Source organism: Trachemys scripta, chromosome 1 (assembly GCF_013100865.1).
Source record: "Trachemys scripta elegans isolate TJP31775 chromosome 1, CAS_Tse_1.0, whole genome shotgun sequence".
In the NCBI taxonomy this organism is placed as follows: domain Eukaryota; kingdom Metazoa; phylum Chordata; order Testudines; family Emydidae; genus Trachemys; species Trachemys scripta.
This window is the reverse complement of record NC_048298.1, coordinates 101,156,513-101,183,735: the sequence shown is the minus strand read 5'-3', so window position 1 is coordinate 101,183,735 and position 27,223 is coordinate 101,156,513. Positions and strand designations below refer to the sequence as shown.

General features: G+C 44.6%; 1 protein-coding gene across 5 annotated transcripts in view; it reads right to left on the bottom strand.

Annotated features, from left to right (window-relative positions):
• Positions 1-25,124, bottom strand: part of LOC117881731 (pseudouridine-metabolizing bifunctional protein C1861.05-like) — a 52,082-nt gene extending 26,958 nt beyond the window's left edge. For 4 of the 5 annotated variants that reach the window (XR_004646857.1, XM_034779366.1, XM_034779355.1 and 1 more), the window contains exons 1-11: positions 24,946-25,124; positions 23,191-23,294; positions 21,767-21,881; positions 19,238-19,412; positions 16,942-17,053; positions 15,746-15,852; positions 15,298-15,424; positions 12,509-12,629; positions 11,613-11,698; positions 10,387-10,511; positions 8,672-8,731 (exon numbers count right to left, since the gene is read on the bottom strand). Coding sequence is in view for 4 of the 5 variants with exons in the window: in XM_034779366.1 (XP_034635257.1) it covers positions 8,672-8,731; positions 10,387-10,511; positions 11,613-11,698; positions 12,509-12,629; positions 15,298-15,424; positions 15,746-15,852; positions 16,942-17,053; positions 19,238-19,412; positions 21,767-21,881; positions 23,191-23,294; positions 24,946-25,106 (1,293 nt within the window). In the remaining variant the exon portion in view is untranslated. The remainder of the gene's footprint in view (positions 1-8,671; positions 8,732-10,386; positions 10,512-11,612; positions 11,699-12,508; positions 12,630-15,297; positions 15,425-15,745; positions 15,853-16,941; positions 17,054-19,237; positions 19,413-21,766; positions 21,882-23,190; positions 23,295-24,945) is intronic. The other variant, XM_034779371.1, reaches the window with a different exon arrangement.
• Between the last annotated feature and the right edge of the window lie 2,099 nt (positions 25,125-27,223).

Sequence of the window (27,223 nt, the reverse complement as noted above, 5' to 3'; positions counted from 1 at the left end):
GTTTTGCTTATGCTCCCTTTGGTTGTTCCCTCTCTGGACGAAGAGAGGGTCCAGGCAGGAAAAACATCTCCTGGAAACATACCTGAAATTAGCATCTAAGATTACAAAAATTGTACGTAAGGCAAGGAAATGCATTAAATTATCTTTTGTTTTAGTTTGTGAATTTTCCCTATGCTAAGAGGTAATTTCATTCCTGTTTTGTAACTGGAAAGCAGAGTCAGAGGGGAATCCTCTGTGTTTTAAATCTTTTTATTTACCCTGTAAAGTTACCTTCCATCCTGATTTTGCAGGTGTGATTCTTTTACTTTTTTTTTTTAATAAAATTCTTCTTTCACGAACCTGATTGATTTTCAGTGTCCTAAAAACCAAGGGGTTTGGTTTGTGCTCACATTGTAACCAATTTGTTAGTATACTATTCTCAAGTCTCCCCAGGAAAGGGGATGAATGGGCTTGGGGGAATATTTTGGGGAAACAGGGCCACTTGGAGTCCCTGTTTCCCCATTTTTCTGAATTTGTGTCTAAATCACTTGGAGGTGGCAGCAATACCATCCAAGGATAAGGAAAGGATTTGTGCCTTGGGGAAGTTTTAACCTAAGCTGGTAAAAATAAGCTTAGGGGGTCTTTCATGCGGGTCCCCACATCTGTACCCTAAAGTTCAGAGTGATGAGGGAACCCTAACAACACGTTTTCCTGTTCTTTCGGGGGAGGTCATGAGGATTATCATTGCTCTGGAAATCCTAGAGATTTCAAGGAGGGGAGGAATATTTTCCAAGCATACGTTTAAACAGGGTGCCGAGTGCCAAAATGCATCCCCAGCCAGCCCCCTATAGGCGCCGGAGACGGGGGCAAAAGGGCCACTGCCCCCACCCCTTTTTAAAAACCTGAAATGCTCATAGGGCACGATTTAGGTGGAAGGGCAGTTGCCCACCGCCCAGTGATCCTGCATCCTGGGGAGCCCTGGCTGAGGTGCAGTGTAGCTTCCTTGGGTTGCAAATGAACTGCATCGCTTTCCCCCTGAGCTGGGAGGCCTGGCTACAGCTGGTGCGCTAAGCTGACCCCAGGGTTGCTCCAGAACCCTGCCCTCACCCGGAGAGCCATGACTGACCTCCCCACGCTGAACCCCAGGTGCCTGCAGCATCTGCAATCATTCGAATGTCTGACTTAATAGAACAAACTAGAAGGGTCATGCTTTCATAAATATTTCTACCAACTGTACTGTAGCTCTAAGTGGGGAAACATTGTCTGCAAAGGCTCAGACAAAGAGGATGAACTGAAGGACTAATAGCCAGACTTTATGCAGCCCACAATGATGCAGAGACAGGCAGTTTGCTGCATATAAAAGTGAAATAAGCAATCGAGTTCCAGAAGATACACAGTCATCTTCATACCACCGTGTCTTTGCCACCTTAGAGAGAATTTGGCTACATAGCTGTTATCACTAACAAAATGAACTCATACAGCCTCCCAGTGGCTGCTGGAGATGCTTGCAGTCAGAGAAGTTACTAGACACATTTTCCTGGCACTGCCATTGGAACCAAACTTTCTGATGTCACATAAATAGCCTGAAAAATACCTTTGTAACAATCCTCACATTGGGTCATTCGCATGGACTGAATCTGTAGCATCAGCATCAAAAGCCAGGCACCTACCACATGAGCTAAACATGTAATGCCATTAGCTGGTATTACAAGTAGGCTTTTATCTTGTAAATGCCTATTACTGCTACCAACTACCAGATTTATTCATTTAACTGATAGAGAAACAGTAGACTCATCCTCTATGTGGAGCAGCCATTAGAGATGGACACAACGTAGCCAGTGTGTTATACCTTTAGCATGTGGTTTAATACAAATCCAACTTACTGTATTCAGGGAAATATTTCCAAATACAGAATGTAATATTATGGAGTATTTCCCACTGCAGAATGCCCCTATTCACAATAGCAACAGTAGTTGTTGACAAATGTATCGCTATATTATAGCTCACAAAAGAATCTTATGATTTAAGGTGAGACTACACAACATACAAGGAAAAGTGGGCTTTAGAAAAATCATATAATTTCAAACTAAAATACGACACAGAATAATTCCAGCCTTCCAGGAAAAATATCCCAACAGAAATCAAGGCCCCATTGTACTACAAACTAGACAGGAGAAAAAGAAAGGCAGGAAGAAAGAATTACTATTATCCTCATTTTAGATACAGGGAAATAAGCACAGAGAAATTAAGGTTGTGTCAGACTCAAGGAATTAAACTCTTATCTCCTGATTTCTAGGCCAATGGTGTAATCACAATGCTACCCTACCTTCCCAAGTTTTCAGTCACCTGCATTTCTGCCTGCTACTTGTTTACCAGTCCGTGCTCTATTGCACTATGCATACTGGAAGTTGGAAAAAAGCCAGTATCAATAAATTGTTAATACCCTGGGGTTACTACCTGTTCTCATCATTTAGTTGTGTAACTGCCTGTATAGTCTGTGAATCTAACAGCTTTCTCAGTTGTGTACAATCCTGTAATACACACACAAACAGTTATTTAAAAGGAAAGAAACTCTTGTCTTGTCCATAGCATATACCGAACAGCAAATGCTCATTTTGCCTAGCTGCAATGACCAACCCAGCAATGACCTAATCCTTTGGCATCTATTACATCTTTGTATTTTTTTTTATATTTTGACCCCATTTTAAATAAAACTGTTTTACAGTACTTTAAAAGAAAGTGCTGGCACTTCACTCCTGCAGGGAAATGGTGTCAGAATGCAGGGCCCATCAATGAGAGATTTACACTTTTTCAGTTGTTCTGCGCCTAGTCTAAAAGTATTGCTCCTTTCCTCTGCCCCTCTTCCCCTCCCCCCCCCACAACGTATAAGGCTGGGATGTAAAAGTATTGTCCCTGAGAGCACAGCATCGGATCTGGCAAACAGTCAAAACTTCACATATTCACAAGTATGTATTGAATGCTGTCCCAGAGATCAGAGAGCCTTATGTAAGGGGACTCTTGGGGGGTGTTTTGGTTGGCTAGCTCCCAGTACCAAAAGAAAGGGGAAAGGTCGATGGGAAATCAGGTCCTCGAGACTGATAGTGCCCAGGAACAATGGGGAGAGACCAATGCTCCACGTCAGCCTGATTGACAGGGCGGGCAGGCTAATCAGGGGGGTCTGTCCTCCATGTGAACTGGAATTGCCTGGGTCAGACAGAGGGGGCCCAGCTAAGTAGAAAGCAGGGGCCCAAGCTGAGCGGGGGAGCAGAGCTGTGCCAGATCTAGAGGGGCCAGAAAAGCAGCCCCGGAAGCAGGTCAGTGCTGGGAGCAGAGTCACGGAAGCAGCCCACAGAGCAGACCTGGGCTGGGAGGGGAGCTGCAGCAACCAGAGCCAGAGGGGCCAGAGAAGCAGCCCAGGGAGCTGGAGGCAGAGCAGCAGCAGCAGCCGTGCTGAGGCACAGTGGAGCTGGAGTAGGAGCAGTCCAGAGTTGGGTGCGGTGAGCAGCTGGAGAGTGCGAGGGGGATCCTGGGCAGCAGGCCCAGCACAGGGAGATGCCCTCAGCCAAGAGGCTCTGCAGGCCAGACTTGGAGGGGGATTGTAACCCTGACAGGGCAGGGGCGACGCTGGGGAGAAGGGTCCTGCCACCTAGAGCCTGAGAGCGTGTGGCCACCACCAGAGCAAGTGTCCAACCTGCAGCATCCCTGCAGCACAGCCCGGGCCTGGGCAGGAGGCCTGGGACATGTGAGGAACAGACTGAACTTCCCCTACATTCCAGAGATGCTGGTTGTTATGTCCCTGTGCCACAGAGTGGGGTGACGTGTTTTCCTTTAACCTTTCCCATTTTTTCCTTATTTTTTTTAATTGATTGTTTAATCAATTGTATTTGCTTTGAACTGTATGTAATGATCAGTGGGTCAGGGAAGCATCTAATGCAGAGAGAGCACCCCGGAGTGGGGACACCCTAGTCCCTGCCCTAAGTGACCACAAGGTTGGAGGTCAAGCCCCCCAGAAATCCTGGGCCCAGCCTTGTTGGGGTTACGAGGACTCTGCCCCACAGGAGAATGGAAGGGGAGCCCTTGAGGTCAGGCAGGCCTCTGGGTAAAGGAAGTGGGAGCGAGGACTCAGATCCTTTCATTACCCATTTCACTGGGGTAGTGTATAAGCCAGGAAAGTTCCTCACAATAGCGGGTCCATTCCCCCGCTCACACTTAGCCGGTTAGTGTAGAGAAACACACAACTAAGTCAAATCAAAATGGAAACATTTTATAATAAAGCACCTGGGTATCCCTTCAGTCTTTCTCCCCTCACCATTGATTGTTTTCCCTCATTTACTATTGCCTCTGGCCTTGACCCACCTGGCCCATAGGTTAAATTAGTCACTGGTACCTGTGAATTCCTGCTTGCTTTCAGCACTACCAGGAGTAAAGAATTTCCTCCTCTACTTTCTCTAAGCGCTTGCCTATATGAATGCTGCAAGGTTTACATAGCCCCAACTGACAGCAGCAGATTTTCTAAGCACCAAGCGTGGCTATTTTAACTCTGACACCCACTGTCAGCAATAGATGTAGCCTCAAAAAATCTCACCAAGGAGTTAAAAGCCAGGGTGCCTGTCTGAGTGAGTCAAGGGCACTGCTTTGAAAACTCATCCCTATGTTAACGTTAAAGCAACCTGCTCGCAGTGTGAGTCCACTGAAAAGGAAATAATCCATTTTACAGCAATCCCAGTTACATAGATTTCTTCTCATCACAGCAAACCCTGCAAATTCCTGGTATTGTTCAGTCTTCTGAAACAGAGTGCGGCCACTACAATTCTTTTACCATCACTTTGTGCATAGATCAGAGCATGTGAAGCTTTGTCACCCCCCTAAGGTTGGTCAGGCATACAGCAACGGAGAGAAATTAAACAGAACATCTTTTGAAAGCAGCAGGTGATTACTGTTATGGAAAACTAGCAACCTGCTTTCACAGCAAAAACAGATGACTCCATGTGGAACAGGTTCTGGACCTCCTTGACAATTATGAGGGTGATACTCAGCACGCTCTCTTTTTTTTTTTTTTTTTTGCTGAGGCCTGACAGGGCCTGTTTCCTTTTGTTTTTTTAAGATAGGAACTGGATAAAAACCTGCTCACTTGAGCTTATTCAAGACAAGACAGAGGTGATGCTTGCTGGCAGGAGAAAGCATTTGGGGGAACTAAATAAGGACTATGATTTCATTGTTATTGAGGGCCTTTATCCACCTCTTGTCAAGGTGATGTGCATTCTTGGGGGAAAGAATAGACTCTTCTCTGCTTCTGGATTTCCACATACCATGGTAGCTGCATTGCCTCCCCTGCATCTTTATCTGGCCAAAAAATTGTGGCCATTCTGCCGCAGGCTAGATTACTTTCCTTTTCAAGCACTCTATTTTGGGCTACCCTTGAGAGTCACTCAGAAGCTATAACCAGTACAGAATGCAGCTGTCTTCTTGTTAAAAGGGACAGCATGATGAGAGTGCATCACACCAGTGCTCTGATATGAATAGGCAATGCAGAACAATGAGAGCTCTTTTAAAAATCTGACCCTAAAAGCCTAAATAGACTAGGGATCTTGTATTTTACAGTTGGCTTCTTCCTCTGTGCCCTGTCACAGCTGCTGTCACTAAGGCTATTTCTGATGTCAGTTCCCAGATAAAACTCCTGGGGACCAGCAACAGGGTGTTCTCAGCTCTAGAATTCACTCTCAGTGATCTGGCATGGCCCACATCTTATTACTTTTGTGTGCAATATAACCTCTTTGTTCATGTTCCCTAGCTATGAATGCTGGATTTCTCCAGCAATTACTCCCCTGCACAGGTGCGGAGAGCAGGATACCATACTGGAGAGCAGGATTTTGCCCCAGTCCCTAATTCAGCAATCAGTGCATTGTAATTTAAGCCAGGAGTCCCACTCAACCTCACATAAATGCATAAAGCCATATTCAGCTGTACTGTATACTACCTCCCATCAGAAAACAAAAAAATAAAAAGTACACATACATTTTAAAGGCAAGCAGACATGCTTTGAAATGGAGATGACACAATTCTGTTCCAGACAAAACTCTTGAGACACCAAATAGATTTTAAAAGATACTTCCTTTAAAAAAAAAAAAAGTGAGAGAATGAGTTGCTGGTGACATTTACAACTTCATCTTTTTTTTTAGACTGAAAGTGATTTCCCATCCAAATCCAAGTTAGTTAAGCAGATTGGCTGTAACTGTAACACCACAGCTTTTGTGAAAGACTTCTTAAGATTTGTTTCTGCACAGATAGGAGTTCCCCCTGTGTAAATGTTCTCTACTCATACACACAGGCTTCCTGTACGCACCCCCAGAACTGCATCATACACTTACTCGCCACGCTATAGTCTGTGCAATTTGACACACTGACATGCGCTATACACACAAATAAAAATAAACCTACCCTCACTACTCTACATACAGACACTGGACTAGATTTTGGCTCCTGCTCCCATTGGTTTGCATCGCTATGGTTTGGCAACAAAAAGGACAAAAAACTTCCTCCTGGGAAGTGCCAGTGTAAAAGGGTTATCCTAGGGTGCTGCAGAAGTAGCATAGCTGTTCCATCGGGGGAGGTCCCGGATGACTGGAAAAAGGCTAACGTAGTGCCCATCTTTAAAAAGGGGAAGGAGGAGGATCCGGGGAACTACAGGCCAGTCAGCCTCACCTCAGTCCCTGGAAAAATCTTGGAGCAGGTCCTCAAGGAATCAATTCTGAAGCACTTAGAGGAGAGGAAAGTGATCAGGAACAGTCAGCATGGATTCACCAAGGGCAAGTCATGCCTGACTAACCTAATTGCCTTCTATGAAGAGATAACTGGGTCTGTGGATGAGGGGAAAGCAGTGGATGTGTTATTCCTTGACTTTAGCAAAGCTTTTGATATGGTCTCCCACAGTATTCTTGCCACCAAGTTAAAGAAGTATGAGATGGATGAATGGACTATAAGGTGGATAGAAAGCTGGCTAGATCGTCGGGCTCAACGGGTAGTGATCAACGGCTCCATGTCTAGCTGGCAGCTGGTTTCAAGTGGCGTGCCCCAGGGGTCGGTCCTGGGGCCGGTTTTGTTCAGTATCTTCATTAATGATCTGGAGGATGGCGTGGACTGCACTCTCAGCAAGTTTGCAGATGACAATAAAGTGGGAGGAGTGGTAGATATGCTGGAGGATAGGGATAGGATACAGAGGGATCTAGACAAATTAGAGGATTGGGCCAAAAGAAAACTGATGAGGTTCAACAAGGACAAGTGCAGAGTCCTGCACTTAGGACGGAAGAATCCCATGCACTGTTACAGACTAGGGACCGAATGGCTAGGAAGCAGTTCTGCAGAAAAGGACCTAGGGATTACAGTGGATGAGAAGCTGGATATGAGTCAACAGTGTGCCCTTGTTGCCAAGAAGGCTAACGGCATTTTGGGCTATATAAGTAGGGGCATTGCCAGCAGATCGAGGGACGTGATCATTCCCCTCTATTCGACATTGGGGAGGCCTCATCTGGAGTACTGTGTCCAGTTTTGGGCCCCACACTACAAGAAGGATGTGGAAAAATTGGAAAGAGTCCAGCGGAGGCCAACAAAAATGATTAGGGGGCTGGAGCACATGACTTATGAGCAGAGGCTGAGGGAACTGGGATTGTTTAGTCTGCATAAGAGAAGAATGAGAGGGGATTTGATAGCTGCTTTCAACTACCTGAAAGGGGGTTCCAAAGAGGATGGATCTAGACTGTTCTCAGTGGTACCTCATGACAGAACAAGGAGTAATGGTCTCAAGTTTCAGTTGGGAAGGTTTAGGTTGGATATTAGGAAAAACTTTTTCACTAGGAGGGTGATGAAGCTCTGGAATGGATTACCTAGGGAGGTGGTGGAATCTCCTTCCTTAGAGGTTTTTAAGGTCAGGCTTGACAAAGCCCTGGCTGGGATGATTTAGTTGGGAATTGGTCCTGCTTTGAGCAGGGGGTTGGACTAGATGACCTCCTGAGGTCCCTTCCAACCCTGATATTCTATGGTTCTATGGTTCTGTGATTCCATAACCTCCCTTCCAGCATCTGGTACCGGGGATATGACTGGAGAAAATGGGAGCCTGGCAGGGCAACTCTAGAACAGCCCCGTGGGATTGGGAGCAGCTGGATGTAAATTTGAGCTGCCTTAACTTACACACCTGGGTCAGAGTAGCCTCCAGAGACAGCCCCTGAACATGAGGGCCACAAAGGAGATATATTGCCACTTTTGTGCCTCCTCTTCTGCCATGAAATACACTGAGATCAGCTTGGATGCAGGTCAGATTAGGCTATGACGTGTGCCCACATACACATATTATACTATTATCTTTTGTCAAGGTCCCAATGTCTTGGTCAAGGTATAGTCAATGTCTAGACTTGAGAAAATAATTAAAAGAAAGAAAACGATGATGATGATGATGATAAGTTAATAAAAATATTCCAGGGTCCATTCAAAAGCATCTGGCGGTCTGTATTTGACCCACAGTCCACCTATTGACTACCCCTGTATTACACACCAATACATGACACTGTACCCTCCCCATATATAAAGGCACATTAGGCACCCACTCTGCACTTCCATATTCAGATACGCTACACATGCTTGGAACTCGCATGAAAGTAGTTGAGAATGGTAGTGTCTACGCGTGCTTTAGATACAGTACCTGTATGGTGGTATTTCTCGCCTTGGCTATGAAGTCCACATTGATGCCTCCAATCACCACCTTAATGAGAGGGGCGGGGGAGAGTGGAGGAAAAAATTGGCCAGAAGAAGTGCTGAGTTTTGTTTGCTTTTCTCAAGCTCGCTCTCCCACCAACCTCTCAAAGTAGATGAAAATCATACTGTGAAGGCCTGATTTTATCTGGCTAGGCCAGACCAGACAGTCCTTCCACAGAGCACCTTTGGAAAGAAAGGAAAATCTATTCTGAATTCTACCCTCTGAACTACTCCTCCTTACAGCCAGCCGCAGAAGAATAAATTGCTTGGGGCATGCAGGGTATTAGACGCACACACAACACCAAAAATACAAAGTTTTGTCGGCACACCTATGTTGGTTATGAGTGTGGAAAAAATAATTAAAAACCCCCAAACAAATAGTGTAAATGCAACTAGGCTGACAGAAGAGTGCTTCTGTCAGCCTAGCTAATGTTGTTTGGGGAAGGGGTGTAGCTATGCCAGCAGAATAACTCTTTCTGCAAGTTTACACTGTGCCTACGCTAGGGGACTCTGCCAGTATAGCTATATTGGCCAAGGCTCTATATCTGGGGTCTCAAACACGCGACCCGCGGACTTATTTCCTATGGCCCACCATAGGCACTGATTCCATCGGCAGCCAACCTCCCCTCACCCCCCGTCCGAGTGCACTGCATCCCCACTCCTCCGCCTACCTCCCAGTGCCTCCCGCCGCCAAACAGCTGTTTGGTGGCACGTAGGACTTTCCAGGAGAGGGAGGGAGGAGCGGGGACATGGCGTGCTCAGGGGAGGAGGCGGAGAAGAGGTGGGGCCGGGGCGGGGATTTGGGGAAGGGGTTGGAATAGGGGCAGAGAGGGGACAGAGTTGGGGCAGTGATTTTGGGGAAGGGGTTGGAATGGGGGCATGGAAGAGGTGGGGCAGAGGCAGGGCCTCATGGAAGGGGTGGAGTGGGGGCGGGGCCGGGGGCAGAGGCGGGGGGCTTTAACCGAAGTAATTCTAAAAGTAAATGAGTGTTTTGTCGTTTGAGTGAGGTGCATTACCGAGTGTTTATATTTTATTAAAACGCCTCTTTGCATTACAGTTTTAAAAAAGTTAATACATTGACTTTTAATAGCATACTATATTACTCTTCATTTTTTTCATTTTTGACTATACGTTTGTAACATTGTATGAAAAGGTTTCAGTGATGCACCCCTCGGACCAATGTACTAGTCCTTATGTGGCCCTCGTGGTGATTTGAGTTTGAGATCCCTGCTCTATAGTGCAGACATGACCGTACTTTGCATTGACATTAACTAAGTTGATGTGTGTGTTGGGAAAGGTATCTATGTGGGGGGAAGGGGGGAAATGTGAAAACAAGATAGGACCTTAAAGGCATTTGTAGGAAACCCAAGCTGAATGTGCTAGGGGTTGTCTTTGATGACTAAGGCCAATGCCAGTGCTAATCACTGAGGACTCTGGCTCAGAGAAGCTTTTAGAAAGGGGGAATTAAAATAAAGAATGAAGAGGATTTAAAAAGCACCTGAGGGAAATTAGAGAGCAAAGAGAGACTCTCCAACTGTTTACAGCAGAATGGATGGTCCTTGCCCCTCAGTGAAGAGTTATCATGTTTCGGACACTGGCTGTGAACTTATCTATAACACTATTTGTAGATAGGCACTACACACGGAAGAGCAGAGGACTCACAGGCCTAAGTGCAGTTACTTTCTCACGCCGAGGCAGGTTGCGCTTCCCTGTGGCAGTTTGGATCTTGCTCAGGGCCACAGCTATGCGGCTGCCCACTCTGGCATTGTTCTGGATCAGAGCAATATCTGAATGGAAATTCTTTTTTAAAGAAATAAACGGCAAGAACCTGGTCTGGGAGAAGCCTGTGTAGGAACTTCCCTTCCCTAAGGGGAAGAGAACAGGAAGTGGAGGCTGGGACGACACAGGGGGACCTCTTGGTCCTGATTCACCCCACTCTAGTTATTGAACATATGCCAGATTCCCCTAGTGCGTGGACACCTCACAATCTTTAAAGGCATTTATCTTTACCACATACCTCGGACGCAGGGAAACACTATCAGATGGGGAGCCTAACAGTTAGGTGCCTAAATACCTTTGAGGATCTGGTCCTACCTGACTTGCCTAAGATCACACAGGAAGTCTGTAGCGTACTAGGCTAGGTCTACACTACCTGCCTGAATCGGCGGGTAGAAATTGACCTCTCGGGGATCGATTTATCGCGTCCCGTCGGGACGCGACAATCGATCCCCGAATCGACGCTCTTACTCCACCAGCGGAGGTGGGAGTAAGCGCCGTCGACAGGAAGCCGCAGAGGTCGATTTTGCCGCCGTCCTCACAGCGGGGTAAGTCGGCTGCGATACGTCGAATTCAGCTACGCTATTCACGTAGCTGAATTTGCGTATCTTAAATCGACTCCCCCCTGTAGTGTAGATGTAACCCTAGGGAGTTGAATCCATGTCTCCCAAGTGCACTCCCTAACTGCTGGGCCATCCTTTTTCTCCCCATATGCAGGGTGGTTGACCATACTCCAGTACGCTCAAGCACAAATGCTACTCAAGTGGCATATAATAATGATGCCCAGAGTCTTCTCTCTAAGACAGAGGGAGCCTGGCAGCTTGGGTGTTTGGTGTACTGCCTGTCCTGAAAATTGCAGGAGAGCCTTGGCTTTAGAACACCTCTCTTTGCCAGTCACCAGTTTTTACAGCAGAAATTGAGGGAGACAGAGTGTTAACAAGTTTAACAACTGTTTCTGTGCATTCAGCTGTTTTGAAATGCTAAAGTATTTGCCCTTTCAAGTTTCCAGATTAACAACAGTGACGGTATTCTGTGGTCAACCTGTCCAATTAAATTTTTTTTAGGGGGGTGGGAGGATTGCGGAATATTTTTTTTCTTTAGTAAAAGGATACTGGAGTCCAACGATTTTCCACTAGTCAGTTCATTCACCTTCTGTAGCATAAAGGGAGTCAGCTCTTTTCCTGTGATCCCTTTCGACCTGCAAACAAAAAGAAAATACCTTTTGATAAGAAGTGAGCTAGCAGGGCATCAGAGTGGACGCACTGATTACTAACAGATAATCTAGCTATATAACTGCATGCCATCTAGGCCCAGTAAACAAGCCTCAGTACAGAGAACTATAGTGAAAATCATATCAGGGAGTCACCCAGACCTGAGATTAAGGACATAGTCTGCACTATATCCTTGTTGCAGTGTAGTCTAGAGAAATGATCACAGCAAGAGTACTCTGGGGCCCCTGAGATCTGCAACATAATCTAAGTATAGATTTTAAATTACTACTCCTTTTCAAAGCAAAGTAGTTAGAAAAACATTTTCTCCTTTTACTTAGCTGTTAAAAATTGTGTTCTGGGTTTCCCTCACCTCCAAAGAACAGTATTTTTCTGCACTTCCTTAGCTTGCCTTAGGAGTTATTACTGATATGGAGTGAAATTCATCTCTCTGCAGAAGAGGGTTCAAGTAGTACATAGATTTTGTTTTGGCAATCTGCACAAGGGTGAATTTCACACATAATGAATAGTTGCAGGGGAAAGTGAAAGGGGGAGCTAATTTTCAAATCATTTTTGTTTTGAAATATAAATGTATTTAAAGTTTCTGTGTCTGCCCATAAATTCTGATTTAGGAGAGGAGATGGGAATATTTAATTTTTTTTTAAGGCAATGCTGTTCTCTTTTAAAATGCCCATCCCTGGTCTGTGCCAAGGAGTTGAGTACTTATGATAAGCACTGGAGCCCCTTAGGTGGTCTCAACCACAGAGTAAATTAAGGACAAAGTTTGGAGTGTTTCTCACCGGGCGTTGCTCAGAGCTTCTTGGATGGCAGCTTCAATGACCTGTCCTGAAGCAGCTTCCTCCTTAGGGCAGGGCACTGCAATCAGCACTCCACTGCCCAGGCCCAGTGCCAAGGTGCTGGCTGAGAGAGGAGAGACAGCTGTTAGTTGTGTCTGTGTGAGCTGAATAATCCAATCAAACTGTGAAACACCAAGGCATAGGAGAGAGAGAGTGAGAGCGCATGCATAAGTGTGATGGAATGTTCCCTGGCATCAAGGAATGAACCAGTGATCTCCAGAGCTGAAAACAGAAGTCTCTGCAGACTGAGCTAAGAAGAATCAGGCCTCATAGCAGGGGGCTATAACACACACATCCTTTGTGGGTTAGGCACAGCTGGGAACACATAAGTTACATGAGCCTGTAGGTTGTCTGTGTAAACTCTGATGCGGGGAGGGGAGGTCTGTGTCTATGTCAGATATATGTGTGAGGAAAGCAAAGATGTGAAGACAACATTTTAAAAAGGGGCTCCCTTGTTGTCTAGACCTGCTTTGAGCAGGGTTAGATGAGTAGGTGGTGGTAACACCTGTGAGTCTGTGCTCTGACTACTGTAGTGCTCCCACTGTTGCTGCCAATGGTGGTGCTGCAGCAGTGGGAGATTTCCTGAAAATGGCTAGTGTAGACATATTGCCTAAGCAGTTCCCTTGCCTGGCAGCTGGTGCTCACAGTGGCAATGCTGGCAGACAAGATTTCCTGTGGCCTTGATTGTGGGATGGTTGAGTGGGCGGATAGCAGTTCTCTGCTGGCGGTGGGCTGGGTAGTCAGTTGGAGAATAAGTTCCTTTTGGTTCTTAAGGTGGGCAGGTCTCCCCTGGCCACTGGAGGTCCCTCCTAGCTGGTTTGTATGTAAGCAAGACGGTCTCCCCAATATGGTGAAGTATGAGGATGGGTGGGAGAGTGAGTGGGACAACATGGCTCCACACTCCCTCCTAATACCAGTTCTTCTGATTTCAGGCTAGGCAGACACACAATCTCTGGCCAAAATAGTAGCTTGCTGTGGCCACAAGACTCCCACACAGTGCTGTAGCAGCTTGGCCCTGTCTCCTCATCCACTGTCAGGGATGGTCTAGATAATGCTTGGTCCTGCCTTGAGTGCAGGGACTAGACGACCTCTTACGATCTCTTCCAATCCTACGATCCTATGATTCTATGATTGCTGGTGGAAGTTTGGAGGGGCTGCAGGGACCATGTGGGTTCTCCTTTATGACAGGGGACATAAGGAGAGAATTCCCTTTGCGGTAGCAATAGTGGCTGAATTCAGAGAGGGCTGAAGAGTTTAACGAGCAGAGCCAGCTTCATGTTCCTGGACAGACTGCAAAACAATGTATTGTCCCCCAATATGTAACCAGTTTCTTTTCACAATTATACCATGCACGGGGCTGCACTGAGGATTTTGGGGGAGAGTTCGAGAGATGATTCTTCAGGATATACCCAAACTAAACACTAGAGCTGTGCTGGACCCAGATTTTTCATTCCAGCGGGAGTTTCACAGTTTCAAAATTGTTTCTTTCCAGAAGGGATTGAAAACACAAAACACTCCCTACAAACAAATATTCCAAAAAAGAAAAAAAGTGTTTTGAGTCAATTGAACTGTTTTGTTTTGACACAGTAAAATAGTTTGGTTCTGATTTTGACTTTTTTATGACTTTTTGTTTCAATTTTTTTATTTTCTATTAGACTTCTTAAGATAAAATGAAAAAAAATTGAAACAAAAAGTCATTTTGAAACAGAAGATCAAAACATTCTGTTCTGAAAAAATCAAAATGGCATGTTTCAACCTTATTGAAATGCTTTTTTTTTTCTGTTTTTGTCTCAAAACTAATTTTCATCAAAGGTGACATGATGCATTTCTGCAAAACGTTTTGCTTTCAGCAAATCAATGGGAAAACATTCCATCGGAAAATTTCCAAAGCCTGCTCCAGAAGTGGAGAGCAGGTGTGTGTGTGTGTGTGTGTGTGTGTGTGCGCGCGCATGCAGGGAAAGGGAAGGGAGGAGGTAGAGGGAAATCTGTTTGTATTCCCAGCCTGCTTCAGAAGTGGAGACCGTGTGTGTGTGTGCGTGCGTGCGCGAAGAGAGGGGAGGAGGTAGAGGGAAATCTGTTTGTATTCCCAGCCTGCTCCAGAAGTGGAGACCAGCTGCATAGTCCCTTCAGCCGTAGCAATCCGTTTGCATCAGCTTATATTTTCAAGTCCATCTTTACAATGAAAAGGGATTTAGACTTTTTTTTTTTTTTTTTAAAGATAGCTGTGATTCTCCTTCCTGAGGTCCAGAGGCCAGCTTTGTTAACAAGGGGCTCACCTGAAACCCCTCCAGATCCTCAGAGCAGGCAAACTGCATGTATGTGAGAGTGCCAGGGTGTGTACGAATAACTCTGTGCCACTCAGAGCACAGATGCTGGAACTGGGGCTGCTGGGGGTGCTGCCACACCCCCTGGCTTGAAGTGGTTTCCATCGTACACAGGGTTTACAGTTTGGTTCAGTGGGTCTCAGCACCCCCACTATACAAATTGTTTCAGCACCCTTGACTCAAGGCATATGTAACTTCTGCTTAGTTGGTTCCATCTAAAGGCTGACCCTTTTCTCTTTCTCTGCTTCCAAAGCAAGGGGACAGAAAAGGTGTTCTTCTGGACAGCCACCCTCTAGGTGAAATTAACACAGAAAGTACATCATTAAAACACAGCAATCTGTGTGAACCCCTGCCTCTTGATCCAAATCTGAACTTCACAGCTTGGGCCTTTCTCCACCGCAAACTCACCAATAAGTTTGGCAGCCTCCTCCTCATTCTGTACCTGACACGGTGCTTGGAAGCCACTGTGGCGGGAGAAGAAGGCAGGGAATTCCCTTGAGTCTCCAAAGGCAGCCACGCAGACACCCTGAGTCTCCTACAACAGTGAAGATGAGATGAACAAATTATCAGCAGATGGAATGAAGAGCCACCAACAGTGGCTACTTTCCCACCTACCCAGCCAAGAGTTGCCACATTGTAGAATAGAAGTTGGTTAGTTTTACACATCCTCTTTTCTACTCTAGATATTGCACAGTAATTTTCAAAGCAAGGAGTCAGATATGTAACTGTGATGGCAAATGTGATGGCCTTAGAATCTGGCTTAGTGAGACAATGTTGGCAAGAACAATGGAGTCATAGGGGGTTGACTGGTTCTCTGCCCTCATTTTCAGCAACCCACACAGGTTGTGCTACCTACCAGATATTCCAGCGTCCTACCAATGTCCAGAATAGACTTAACGCCTGCGGAAACCACAGCAACTGCAGTGCGTCCTAGCTCAGTCAGGTCAGCACTCACATCCATAGCTGTTAAGGGACAAGTGGCCTTTGTGTTAGTGACAGAGTTGCATTCCTAATTGTCATGCTCTCCTCACTTGCTGGGGAGATGGAAGTGAAGAAGAATGTTGCGTCCAATTAAAATTGCAGTGCAAATTTTACATAAGAGGAATATGATTCTCTACATTTGGGCATTGGCCAGAACACGATGAGTCATACCCCCTCACTTGCAAAATGTGCTGTGGGATCTTTCTTGACCGCAGAGGATCATGGTCTTGGTTTTACATCTCATCCGAAAGGCAGCCCTTTCAGCAGCACAGTGCCTCCAACACTATGCTGGAGCATTTGGTTCAGTACTGATTCAGAAGGGAGAATGCCACTAAAAAGTCATGTTCCTACAGCATACTAGGTTGTCCTTTATGGGTCACCCATCCTAAGCACTGACCAGGGCCCAATTCTGCTCGCTTGCAAAAGCGTCTCACCTGAGTACAGAGAGCTAAGCATATTTATCAGTATCCCCAATAACTTCAGCTTCCCTGATAGTTTGTAGCAGCATAGCTTGCTACTACAAAGGGTGCAGCCAGCTCCCATTGGACTGAATTACTGGCTAGCAAGCACCATCAAATGGTATACACACCGTTCTGTGGATGGGAGAAAGGTCAAGAGAAGCTCCCACCTCCCTTGGGAAATATAAGTGTTCCAGAGAAAGAAGTTGAGCCTTGTGGAGAGAAAGAATTGGAAAGAAAGGCAGGTGAAATATCAGAGGTCCTGACGACACTCATGCTGAAACCATTGCTAGCATCAACTATGTGTCTACAGGCCTGTTCCTAGTAGGGTTCTTGTATGATTTCCCTGGCCAGTGTAGTCAGGGATATTTTTCTGAGAAGTGTGCTAATTAAACTTTGTGCTATAGATACCCAGCATAGTGGGGTCAGAGCCTTAGTGTAGATTTATCCCCATCTTTGGAATGAGGCAGGGGGTGATTGTTTTACTCTTCCCAGCAGGAGAATACTGTGGGCCTATACAGACTAATCAAGGGAAAAGGTGGACATAAACAAATAAAACTTTAACATTAATTCAACAACAAAGAGACAATATGAAGTGCAATGCTCCTCTTACTCTTCTCTCCTTCACGATGGACCCCTCCGATCCCTCCTGTCACAAACACGGGAATTCCTGCTTTGTGTGCCACAATCATCGTCCCTGACACAGTGGTACCGCCAGACAAACCCTGTCATGGAACAGCCAGTCATAATCCACACACTAGGTGACATGGGGAACTGTATGTTCATGGCCAAACTACCAGCAGTTGCAAAACATTCTGCTGTGCCGAGTTTGCAGGTAACAGAGTACTGCTACAGTATTCTTTTTAACAAATCCTCAGGGAAAACCAAAAACATTCCTTTGCAATAATAAACAATAGGGCCATACTCAGAGATGTTGAGTAAGGTGGCATACCTTAAATTTCCTTACGCAGCCTGACTCCGAAGGGCACTCAAATAATACAGGGTGTGTGTGTACGTGCAGTGTAAGAACTGGGATGGAAAAGTAAGTGCTGAGGAAACTTATTTTGATATAACTGATACACTGCAGAGTGTCTTTAACTTCCACAGTCTTGCACCTTGATGGATGTTGCTTTTCTTGCTCTAGCCCTCTCTTTGTATAGCCAGTTATACTATTGTATCTACTGGCCTCTCAGTATGTGAATTACACTAACTTGGGCTCCTTAACATATCAGTAAGTGGGTGTAAGTAGGTCTGAGGAAGTCTAACTGAGTGTAAGAGATATGCATCCAAAGAAGTGAGGTTTTTACCCACGAAAGCTTATACCCAAATAAATCTGTTAGTCTTTAAGGTGCCACCAGACTCCTCGTTGTTTTTGAGTGTAAGAGAGTCTGTCTTACGCCATCTTACATTTGGCACACAGTACAAAACACAAGCTGCTGAGCTGCAAAGATAGGGTAACTAATGCAGCCTAGCTCTTGCCATTTTTCAGCGGAGTAGGGCATTTTATGGAGGGGATGGTCTAATAGGACTTTTCCATGTCTAACTTCTGTGAGGGATGTTATCTGCTGCCATGTTCATGACGTATTCACTATTATTATAAGGTAAGCTTGTGCTCTGGATAGCAGTAGTGATTACCTGGCTAATAAAAAGGTTAATGAGGCATGATTCATACAAGAAAAGGGATGATTGTGACTGGTCTGAGATAAGACGCTGTTAGATATTGCTGATGAGATGTGGAGTAATGAAATGATGTGGCTCCCAAAGGAGAGCATTACATGGCTGCTGTTGCCAGAGGTATCAGGCCAAATGGAATCAATGGGGCTGTGCCCATTTACACCAGCAGAGAATTTGATCTATCATTTCTCTGTCAGGCATCCTTTCTTGCTATTCATGGGTACTATGGTCTCTAGATGCTCATGCAGGCAGACGCACTGATGTTGGGCTCCAGAGGTCAGCACTAGACACACGAGCCATAATAACACCAGGAAGAGAAAGGAGTCTCTCATCATGAATGGAGATGAAGTCTCTTGAGTCTTCCTGTATAGACTATTCAGATGGAGCATCTGTGTCACAAATCTTTGCCCAAGCTATTGGGAAGGAAGACAAGCAAGAAGTCCCAAATTCATGAGGTTGTACGGTAAATATTTGTTTAAAAAATCCTAGTAATGGCTCATCACCAAGCTGAATCCAGTCCAGACAAATAACCTAAAGTACTTGCTGTCTTATTGCTGTTCACTGCAAAATGAGCAGATGGTCTCAGTCTAATTCCTAGTGGACAGTCATCCACATCATAAAAAAACAAAACTAAAACCCCACCATAATAATTGGCACCCTTGTTAACAATCCGAGCAGAGGGGGCAAAAAATGAACTCCCCTTCATTCCTGGAAGTGTTCCCATTATACCAGGATTAAGGCACATTGGCAAGTCTATGTGAGGAGTCTTGTACTGCTGCCATTTTTGCCATGCGTGCTTTGCTGATAAACAGAAGATTTCAGGCACCAGGGCTTTCAAATTGGCAACTCTCCAGAGCAGTTAAAATCACTTTAACAGTTGTGTGGATGTTTAAAGTGTATGGCCTATCATTGTTGTTGCATTGGCCATCATTTGCAACACACCACTGCTTTTTCACTATAGTGTGCATACTCTAAGCCAAGCCTCACTTTTCATGCTGTGAGCCAACACGGAATGATTTCCTTGGGGAAATGGCTATCAAATTGTGGTTTCCTAGATCTACTAGTGTGGAACCTAGTTAGGAACATGTTTTGTGAACATGTCATCTTAATAATAGAAAATTGTATATGACCTCTCCAAGACACTGAGAAGTACTTTTCCCACCTGGGTTTAGGCTGGGGCAGCATAACATTGCTATAAAGAAAACTTGATGGCAATGAAGATCTACATACAGTACCTGGCTGAGAACGTAGGGAAGATCCCTCCGAGATACCTTAACTAAATTTTTGCTCTTTGCCAGAAACTGAAGTTCCTCATCATTGAGGCCGATGTGGATCCTGCCATTTAAAATGCCCACGGTTGCAGGTACTGACCCATTTGTCCTTACAATCTCTTCCACCTCTCTGGCCATGCTGGAATAATACAGACAGAGCAACAAAAAATAAAACAGAAAAATGATGAGGTGGGAAATATCTTCAGATCTCTCTGCCACCATGTTCCAGTTCCTACTTTATAACATTCCCTCAACTTCTGCTAAATCTGGTTCCTCTCCTTACAACTAGCAGAAGTCTTTGGATCTCATTGCCAGAGGTGCAGATCTTCCCACAGTTCCCATTGCGAATGCTCAGTAGCTCTGAAAATCGGGCCCTTTATATGTTTAGTTTCCAGTGGGTGTCTGAAGGTCTGACCTGCCTGTCTGTGTTGCATAGATTAGAGGAGATATGATTTGTGGTCGGGGTGTTTAATTATAGTCTTCCCTCCCTAATATGCAGCCAGGTCTATTCTGTGGCCAGTGAACAAAAAAGTGCTATATGTCCCGAGTCACTTATCAGGTCTGACTTCATCCTAAAAGGTAAACTAGAGCAGGTGTGGGTGGAAGACACTGAGAACTCTTCCTAAATTGTGCCATAGATTATTTGTTTAAAAGTGGCTTTCCACATCACAAAGCAAACAGGTGTGGATGGGATTTGTTTCCATTAACTTGATTTACTGTACCCTGCCAGCTTTTCTCTCCACCAAACAGCGGAAGGTGAATATCATGGAGAAATGAAGGGTAATGATTTGGTATGTTAAGGAAGCAATTACACATAATCTGGTATGTGCTTATATTAGATACCTCCATACCCGCCATGTTTTGTAAGACATGAAGATTGTAGGCCAAGTGCTGCCAGCTCCTTGAAAAGTGAGGGTATTTAGTGTAAATGATCCTCTTGAAGGATGGGATTGTTTTTTATAAAACATTTTGCATAACTGGCTAATGAGTCACAGCTCGTACATCTTTACTGGATAGCTGCCTATTCCAAGTCTTCATTAGACACTCAGATTCCTCCTCTCATAATACTGACTTTGGATATGGACAGTGAGAGGCGTGGGATACTGAAGGGCTGCAAGTTGGGGCTTCTTCATCTTTGCAGGCTTTTTATTTACTAATTTGTGAGACCACTTCATTTCTTGTTGGCAGGTTTGGCAGGTCCTTCTGTCCCCAGGGCTTCTGTACCTTCCCTAGACAGCCTCAAGCTGCCTTCTCACTAAAACAGAACTCACTGCATTCTGATCTCTAAGGAACAGCACCAGCAGAGGTGAAAGTAAGCCGGTCCGGTATGGCGTACCAGCAAGAGCCGGTGCGCCGTGACGGACTGGACCGGCTTCCCCAGCGGTGATTTAAAGGGCCCAGGGCTCCAGCCGCTGCGGGGAGCCCCGGGTCCTTTAAATCACTGCCGGCGCTCTGGCAGTGGGGCTCGGGCGGTGCTTTAAAGAGCCCTGGGCTCCCCACAGTGGCAGGAGCACAGGGCCTTTTAAATCCCCACCGGAGCCCTGTTGGGTGATTTAAAGGGCCCGGAGCTGCGCGGCGGCCAGAGCCCTGGGCTCTTTAATTTGCCCCTGAGCCCTGGGGCTCCCAGCCGCCTCTGCAGCTGGTAGCTCCAGGGTGATTTAAAGGCCCTGGGGCTCACAGCCACAGCCAGAGCCCCAGGGCCGTTAAATCTTGAAAGGCCCCGCCTCTTCCAGTTGAGGCCCCGCCCCCGCTCAGGACTAAGGCGTACCAGTAAGTCCTTTAAGTTATTTTCACCCCTGAGCACCAGAGAAAAATAATGGCTGTATACGAAACAAATAGAAAATTCAGTACAGTAACCTTCCTCTGCCGTGGCTCAGTAACTAAGCAAAAGTATGGGAGATTGCTTACATTTTTGGTACTGTCACTCAGAGGAATACTTATATAGAAGGTACCCACAAGTAAAGGGTTGGTTGCAGAGATGGGGTTCCTTGGCACAGTGCTGTCTTAGCATAGGCCAGCAAGAGAATCCAGGAGAACATTGTAGTGGCATTTACAGTCAATTTACAGATGAGCAGAGGTCATCACCGTATTCCAGTAACTTTTACATTATAAAAGATGTAGCCAAAGAAACTTATGAGTACTTAAGGTCTCCACAAGCCATCCAGCCACAAATGCCTGAGATCTCTATCCAGACAAGGCAATGTCATCATTTGCTGCCACTTTGTGAAGAAAGCCAGGGATTTGATGCTACAGATGGATATGTATAGTACATGTAAATCTGGGGTTTGTCATGTAGTTCTGCTATCTTTGAAAGCCCAGATGCAGCTGTTTTGTAACCAAGGTCATATTCTGCACGCTTGTCACACCCTCAGTTCCCACTAATTTTAGTGGCAGCTTTGGGTGAACCACAAATACAGAAACAGGCCCATAGATTATCAGACACAACCGTACAGTTTTGCTGCACTAGGGTCATCAAATCATCAAATCTACAACCTCAAATTCTGGGGATAAGGCATGCCATGTGTAATGATGGTGCTCTCCAAGGCTATGATCGGTCTCCCATCAGCCAGAGCTTCCTCCACAGAAGATGAAACCCTGAAATGAGTTCCTAGGAATAAAATATAGGAAAATAATATATATTTTAAGGCGACAATAGACTTCTTGATTTATCAAACTGATCTATATTAGGCAATGTGGGAATAGCTGTATAGGGAGTTGAAGGATCAGACTAGGATGAGCATACAACCTAATTTTTATGGGACAATCCCAATTTTTGTGAATCTGTCCTGTGTCCTGCAAAGCCATGCAAGAAGCAAAACCTACTGAAACGATTAAATCATTTGGGTAAGAAAAAAAACCTTCTATGCTTTACAACGTAGTTTCATCACACAATCAGGGTGTTTTTATCTTCCTGCAGAACAAGATGGGAAAGGTGGTAACACACCAGCATTTGCAATCCTGAACCCTATGCCTCTCTTGAATACACCAAAAACCCAACAGAATCAAAAAGGGCTGAAAAGAGAGTCTTATTCCATATTTTCAGTGGCATCAGATTGTAAAAAGAGCAAATGTAGAATTGTTTTGCATATATGGTAATTCAGTATGGAATTTACAGGATTTTTTTAAAGATAAATGGTTTACTAAAATTATTCAGACTTTTCAAGTAAATATACTACTTAGTGCCACAAACCAGAAAAGAATTAATCATTTTGAGACCAATTTTAGGGGAAATTTTGAGAAGAGAATGCTATGAATTCATTCTATATCAGCTCAGCACCTACAACACTCACCGTAGGTAGGAATTCAGATAGCCCAAGATCAGATCTATGCCCAAGGTGCCATCAAATTTAGACAAACAATTTTATTAGGAATAATGTAGAGCTTGAAGAGTGATTAGGATCCTTTTAATCCTAGGATTATTCTTTATTATTTTTTGTATTGAACTAGCATCGAAGGGTCCCAGTCACGCCGCTCCTGAAATCTGAACTGTGAGGTCAATTGTCAGTCAATTTCATATTGAACATTATGGGCCTCATTATCCTCTACCATCAATTTTACAGCTGTGTAACTCCAGGGACTTCAATGGAGCTAATCCCAATTTACACTGGTGTAAGTGTGAGGAGAATTGGGCTTTGCAAGTCTGTCATGATTTGAGAAGGGTGTGCACATTAAAAGAGTGGAACTGTCAGTGCTAAAAATAGCACCACAGCCAAGATATTACAGTATCATGCACTGAAGTTCCCTTGCCCCATATTTTTTCCTATAAATACCGTAAAACAGAAGCTCTCTGTGAAATGAGTTTTAAAAGGCCTCAGGCTACCTTGAGTGAGCTGCCTCTACATTGTTTCCAGACACTGCCAGTTCAGGATCCCGGTTGCGTTCCAATCACAGGGACTTTTTCAGAGGACACTACTCACCATGCAGGAATCTTCTCATCTGGATGATCCTAGGAGCCACAGCAGCTGTTTGTCTTCCCAAGGTACAGGCCAGATTTCCAATCATGCTGTGTGCAGGGATGGCACTGTCAGGAGAGCAATGCCATGTCAAATGAAAGTAGTATAGAAGGCAGTGACATTATTTCCCAAACCGCTGGTTAATCATGAACTGCAGCCCGGCTCCCTGTGATCTCCAGATTGAGAAAACAAGTTGTATGTGTTGTAGAGGATGGGCTAACAGACGGAAAAATCCTATGTATAGATGAACTGGGGTTTTGGGTGCTTTAGACAAAGTGGTAAGCAGTATGGTAAAATGTGCAAAGAAAGAAACCTGCAGACAAAGAGAAAGCCAGATGGCAGATAGTAAATACAGAGAGACAGATTAGCTTCCCCAGAAACAAGAGGACTGACTAATCTCTTACTTTATGTAATCACTACGTAAAAAGGTACAAAGGGCTGGAAATGGGGAGTTTCAGTTCAACTCTAGCAACAGTTCCTTCAGTCCTTCTCCAGAAGCTATTCTTTTCTCTGAACAACTTCTGTTAATGTTTGTGAAACTATTCCTTCATTCTAAAAAAATTATATATCTAAATAGAAAGCTAGCTCCATAGAAAGAGATGGGCTTGTGGTGAAGGCAATGGACTGGGAGTCTGGAGCAATTCTTGGCTCCCTCACAGACTTCCTGTGTGACCCAGGGCAAGTCTCTTAACCCTCTGGGTCTCAGTTTTCCAGCTGTGAAATGCGATAATACTTCCTTTGTCTGTCTTGTCCAGTTAGACTGTAAATTCTTCAGGACAGGAAGTGTCTTTTACTATGGGTTCATGCAGTGCCTAGCACAGTGAGGTCCTGTTCTCAGTTGGGACCTCTAGGCACTACTATAATAGTAATAATTAATATATACACACTCAGCAGGTGATTTTTGCTAGAATCTTAGAAATCTACCTGTAAGGGAGGGATGGGTCTGGTCTGTTTAATATAAAGAGGGGGAATAGTTCTTATAGACATCCTCTCTCAAGCCACCAAACAGCAGTTGCCAAGAAAGATGAGACACTCCTGACCTAAACAGTGGGCCAAACCCAGATGTCCATACTCCTTGTTTAATCTGTACTTACTAAAACAAACCCCCCATTTCATTAAATGTTTGGAATCAGATACGATCCATAGGGCGCAAAATCCCCCTTCTATATATGTGTTCTTTATTAGATCTCTGCAAAACTCCAACCGTTTGGGATCCCCAAGGGTTCGCACAAACTTTCTAGTTTTGAGTTGTGTGAGCCTGCCACCCACAGGCCAAATTCAGCCCTCGTGCAACTCCTTTGAAGATAGTTGGGTATCGAGTTTTGAGCTGAGTTTCCAGTTTTAAACAAGCCCGCAAACCAAATGTGAAACATCAGCTGAAATTGCCAAGTTGCACCTATTTATGGATCAAAACCAACTTGTTTCCACCCAAAACCTTACATTACCTCAGGTTTACTAGAAACTATTCAGCCAACATTCAGACTAGGTTTGCTGAGAGATTTTTGAACTTGGCAGACATTTTAGCAAACTCTGCCTGACCTTTTGGTTTATAACAAAAGATAGGAAGTTTCATTACAAAAGTTTCACACAGTTCTAATTTAAACTAGCTTTTCTTCAAGTAACCCTCCCCCCAAACCCACCCAGCCAGCAGCCCTTTGTTACACACCATCAGCATTTGATTTCATTAAGTGGTAGACTGATATATTGTCAGTCTCTTACCTCTGGGTTTCTGTCTGACATACATGGACTGTTGTCTGCACTGAATTGTCACTCAAGCAGCTCTGCAGGGAGGTGGGACTAGTGGGGCTTGCTGCAGAATTGGCTTTAAGCTGCTCCGCATTCCAGCCACATGCTCCATGCTGAGATAGTCTGTCTATCATTAACAGCCTAAGCAGCTCTGGAACTGGTCCCTGTGTAGGGGATAGGAGAGGATTTCACAACTGGATGGGGATTTCTTTTCCTAACTCAGTGCCAAATATTTTCCCTCTTTTCACATCACTTTTTTTTCACTTTTCATGTTCCTTTGTTCTTTGTACTAGGTTTTAAACATGAACTTAGTGCTGGTGAAGGCCACTAAAGAGAGAGCCCTGGAGATTTAAGTTCTACTTATTTATCCACAGACAGTACAGAAAGTAGCAGTACGAACTTCTTTTACAGCCCTACCAACATGGGAGGTGTTAAGCCCACCTTTGGAGGAGAGCAGGTAGTTCACTCTAAATGCCCATTCAGTCCTTGGATGCTCCACAAGGAATGATGCTGGAGTTAGTGCCAGGTTTGGTTATGCCTTTTCTGACATGGATACCTGTCCCCTGGCACATTTATGGAGACCACAAGCTCATTTCACAAAGGCCACTGGGGGCTGGTTCACCTGCACATCTACCAATGTGATATACACCATCATGTGCCAGCAATGCCCCTCTGCCTTGTACATTGGCTAAACCGGACAGTCTCTATGCAAAAGAATAAATGGACACAAATCTGACATCAGGAATCATAACATTCAAAAACCAGTGGAAGAACATTTCAGCCTCTCTAACCATACAAATCAATTTGGTAATCAAGCGGCATAACCAGTTGTTGACCCCTGTTTTAGTGAATTGACACTTTAGCCAAGGCCATTCTCATTCAATATGACCTCAGCATGCAGTTCACCATATCAGGAAATCCAAGTGTAACAGTTCCGAAGAAAATGCAGCCTTCGGTGTATGTTTTCTTCTGTTATTTTTCTCCCCAAACCAAATGAAAACCATTCTCTCTGTGGGTGTCAGGACTGCAGCTCAGCTCTGCAACTTAGCCATGTAGAGCACAGCTGTCACTATACTACTCTGGTCATGTGCTGGTAATCTTACACTTCTTGTAACCTTACACCTCAGATATCTGGAGTACATATTTTAGGTTTGCCATAATGAACATATGAGCTTTCGTGAGCAATACACTGAGACCAGTTCTTCCCTCAGTTCAATTTAAAGCCGTTAGGCTTCATAATCAGTGAAAGAGAATAAATGACTTTGATACTGAATACTCCCCCATAAGAGGCAGACTGGCAGCAATGTTCTAGAGAGAACAGAAGCTTCTGGAATGGGGAATACAGTGAGTAATGTCAGAAGGACCAGAGATAGGGGCAGGAGTAGGGTGGGGAGTCTAAAAGACTGTGACAGCTGGAATCAGTCAAAGAGAGGAAAACTGACGGTCAGTTGGGAGCCAGCAAATCTGACTCTAAACTGAAGTAAGTTGTTTCCCAGAGCCCTAGGGAAAAGGAGTTTGCAGCTAGAACTGGTTGGGAATTTTCTGAGGTTTTCATTGGAAAATGACAATTCATTGAAACCAAAATGTTTCACAGAAATTAGGGCTGTCAAGCGATTAAAAAAATTAATAGTGATTAATTGCGTGATTAATTGCACTTTTAAACAATAATAGAATACCATTTATTTAAATATTTTTGGATGTTTTCTACATTTTCGAATATATTGATTTCAGTTACAATACAGAATACAAAGTATACAGTGCTCACTTAATATTTATTTTTGATTACAAGTTAGGCTGCCCAGATAGCAAGTGTGAAAAATCGGGACAGGGTGTTGTGGGTAATAGGAGCCTATATAAGAAAAAGCCCCAAATATCGGGGCTGTCCCTATAAAATCGGGACATCTGGTCACCCTATTACAAGTATTTGCACTGTAAAAAAAACAAAAAAAATAGTATTTTGCAATTCACCTAATACAACAACTGTAGTGCAATCTCTTTATCATGAAAGTTGAACTTACAAATGTAGAATTATGTACAAAATAAACTGCATTCAGAAATAAAACAATGTAAAATTTTAGACCCCAAAAGTCCACTCAGTCCTACTTCTTGTTCAGCCAATCGCTCAGACAAACAAGTTTATTTTAGGATATAATGCTGCCCACTTCTTGGTTACAGTGTCACTTGAAAGTGAGAACAGGCATTCTCATGGCACTGTTGTAGCTGGCATTGCAAGATATTTATGTGCCAGATG